The sequence below is a fragment of the Plasmopara halstedii genome, assembly GCF_900000015.1.
Source record: "Plasmopara halstedii genome assembly, contig: Scaffold_2772, whole genome shotgun sequence".
NCBI lineage: Eukaryota > Oomycota > Peronosporomycetes > Peronosporales > Peronosporaceae > Plasmopara > Plasmopara halstedii.
This window is the reverse complement of record NW_020189678.1, coordinates 1-326: the sequence shown is the minus strand read 5'-3', so window position 1 is coordinate 326 and position 326 is coordinate 1. Positions and strand designations below refer to the sequence as shown.

Below are 326 nucleotides of genomic sequence, written 5' to 3'. Positions count from 1 at the left end.
CTCCTCCGCCCCCTGCAGTGCCTCTGCCACCCGACGCATGCATGTCGAGTTGGGTGTTTCTAGCGCTGACGTGAGTTCGATGCTGGTCGTGCGCATCCCTACTACGCCTACAAGCACTGCCTTGGACTCCACGATGGAAGTTTCCTTGTGTTCATAATGAAGAGTGCGCGGTGCTATTTACGGTTGAGTTCAGCGCAGGAGTGGATATAACGGCGTACTGGCGGCGTACTCACAGTCCATTTCCGGCGGAGGTAGCAGTGCCTTGGATGCGGAAGTTTCCTGGTTGTGGTTCATGATGAAGAGTGCGCGGTGTTTATGGTATCATA

At 54.9% G+C, this 326-nt stretch overlaps 1 protein-coding gene across 1 annotated transcript; it reads left to right on the top strand.

The window, feature by feature from the left end:
- Positions 1 to 37: 37 nt before the first annotated feature.
- Positions 38 to 296, top strand: PHALS_04885 (uncharacterized protein; the record flags this gene model as incomplete). The annotated part of the gene is made up of 2 exons (XM_024718743.1): positions 38 to 70; positions 141 to 296. 2 exons carry the CDS (start codon positions 38 to 40, stop codon positions 294 to 296), a joined length of 189 nt encoding a protein of 62 aa, XP_024584112.1.
- Between the last annotated feature and the right edge of the window lie 30 nt (positions 297 to 326).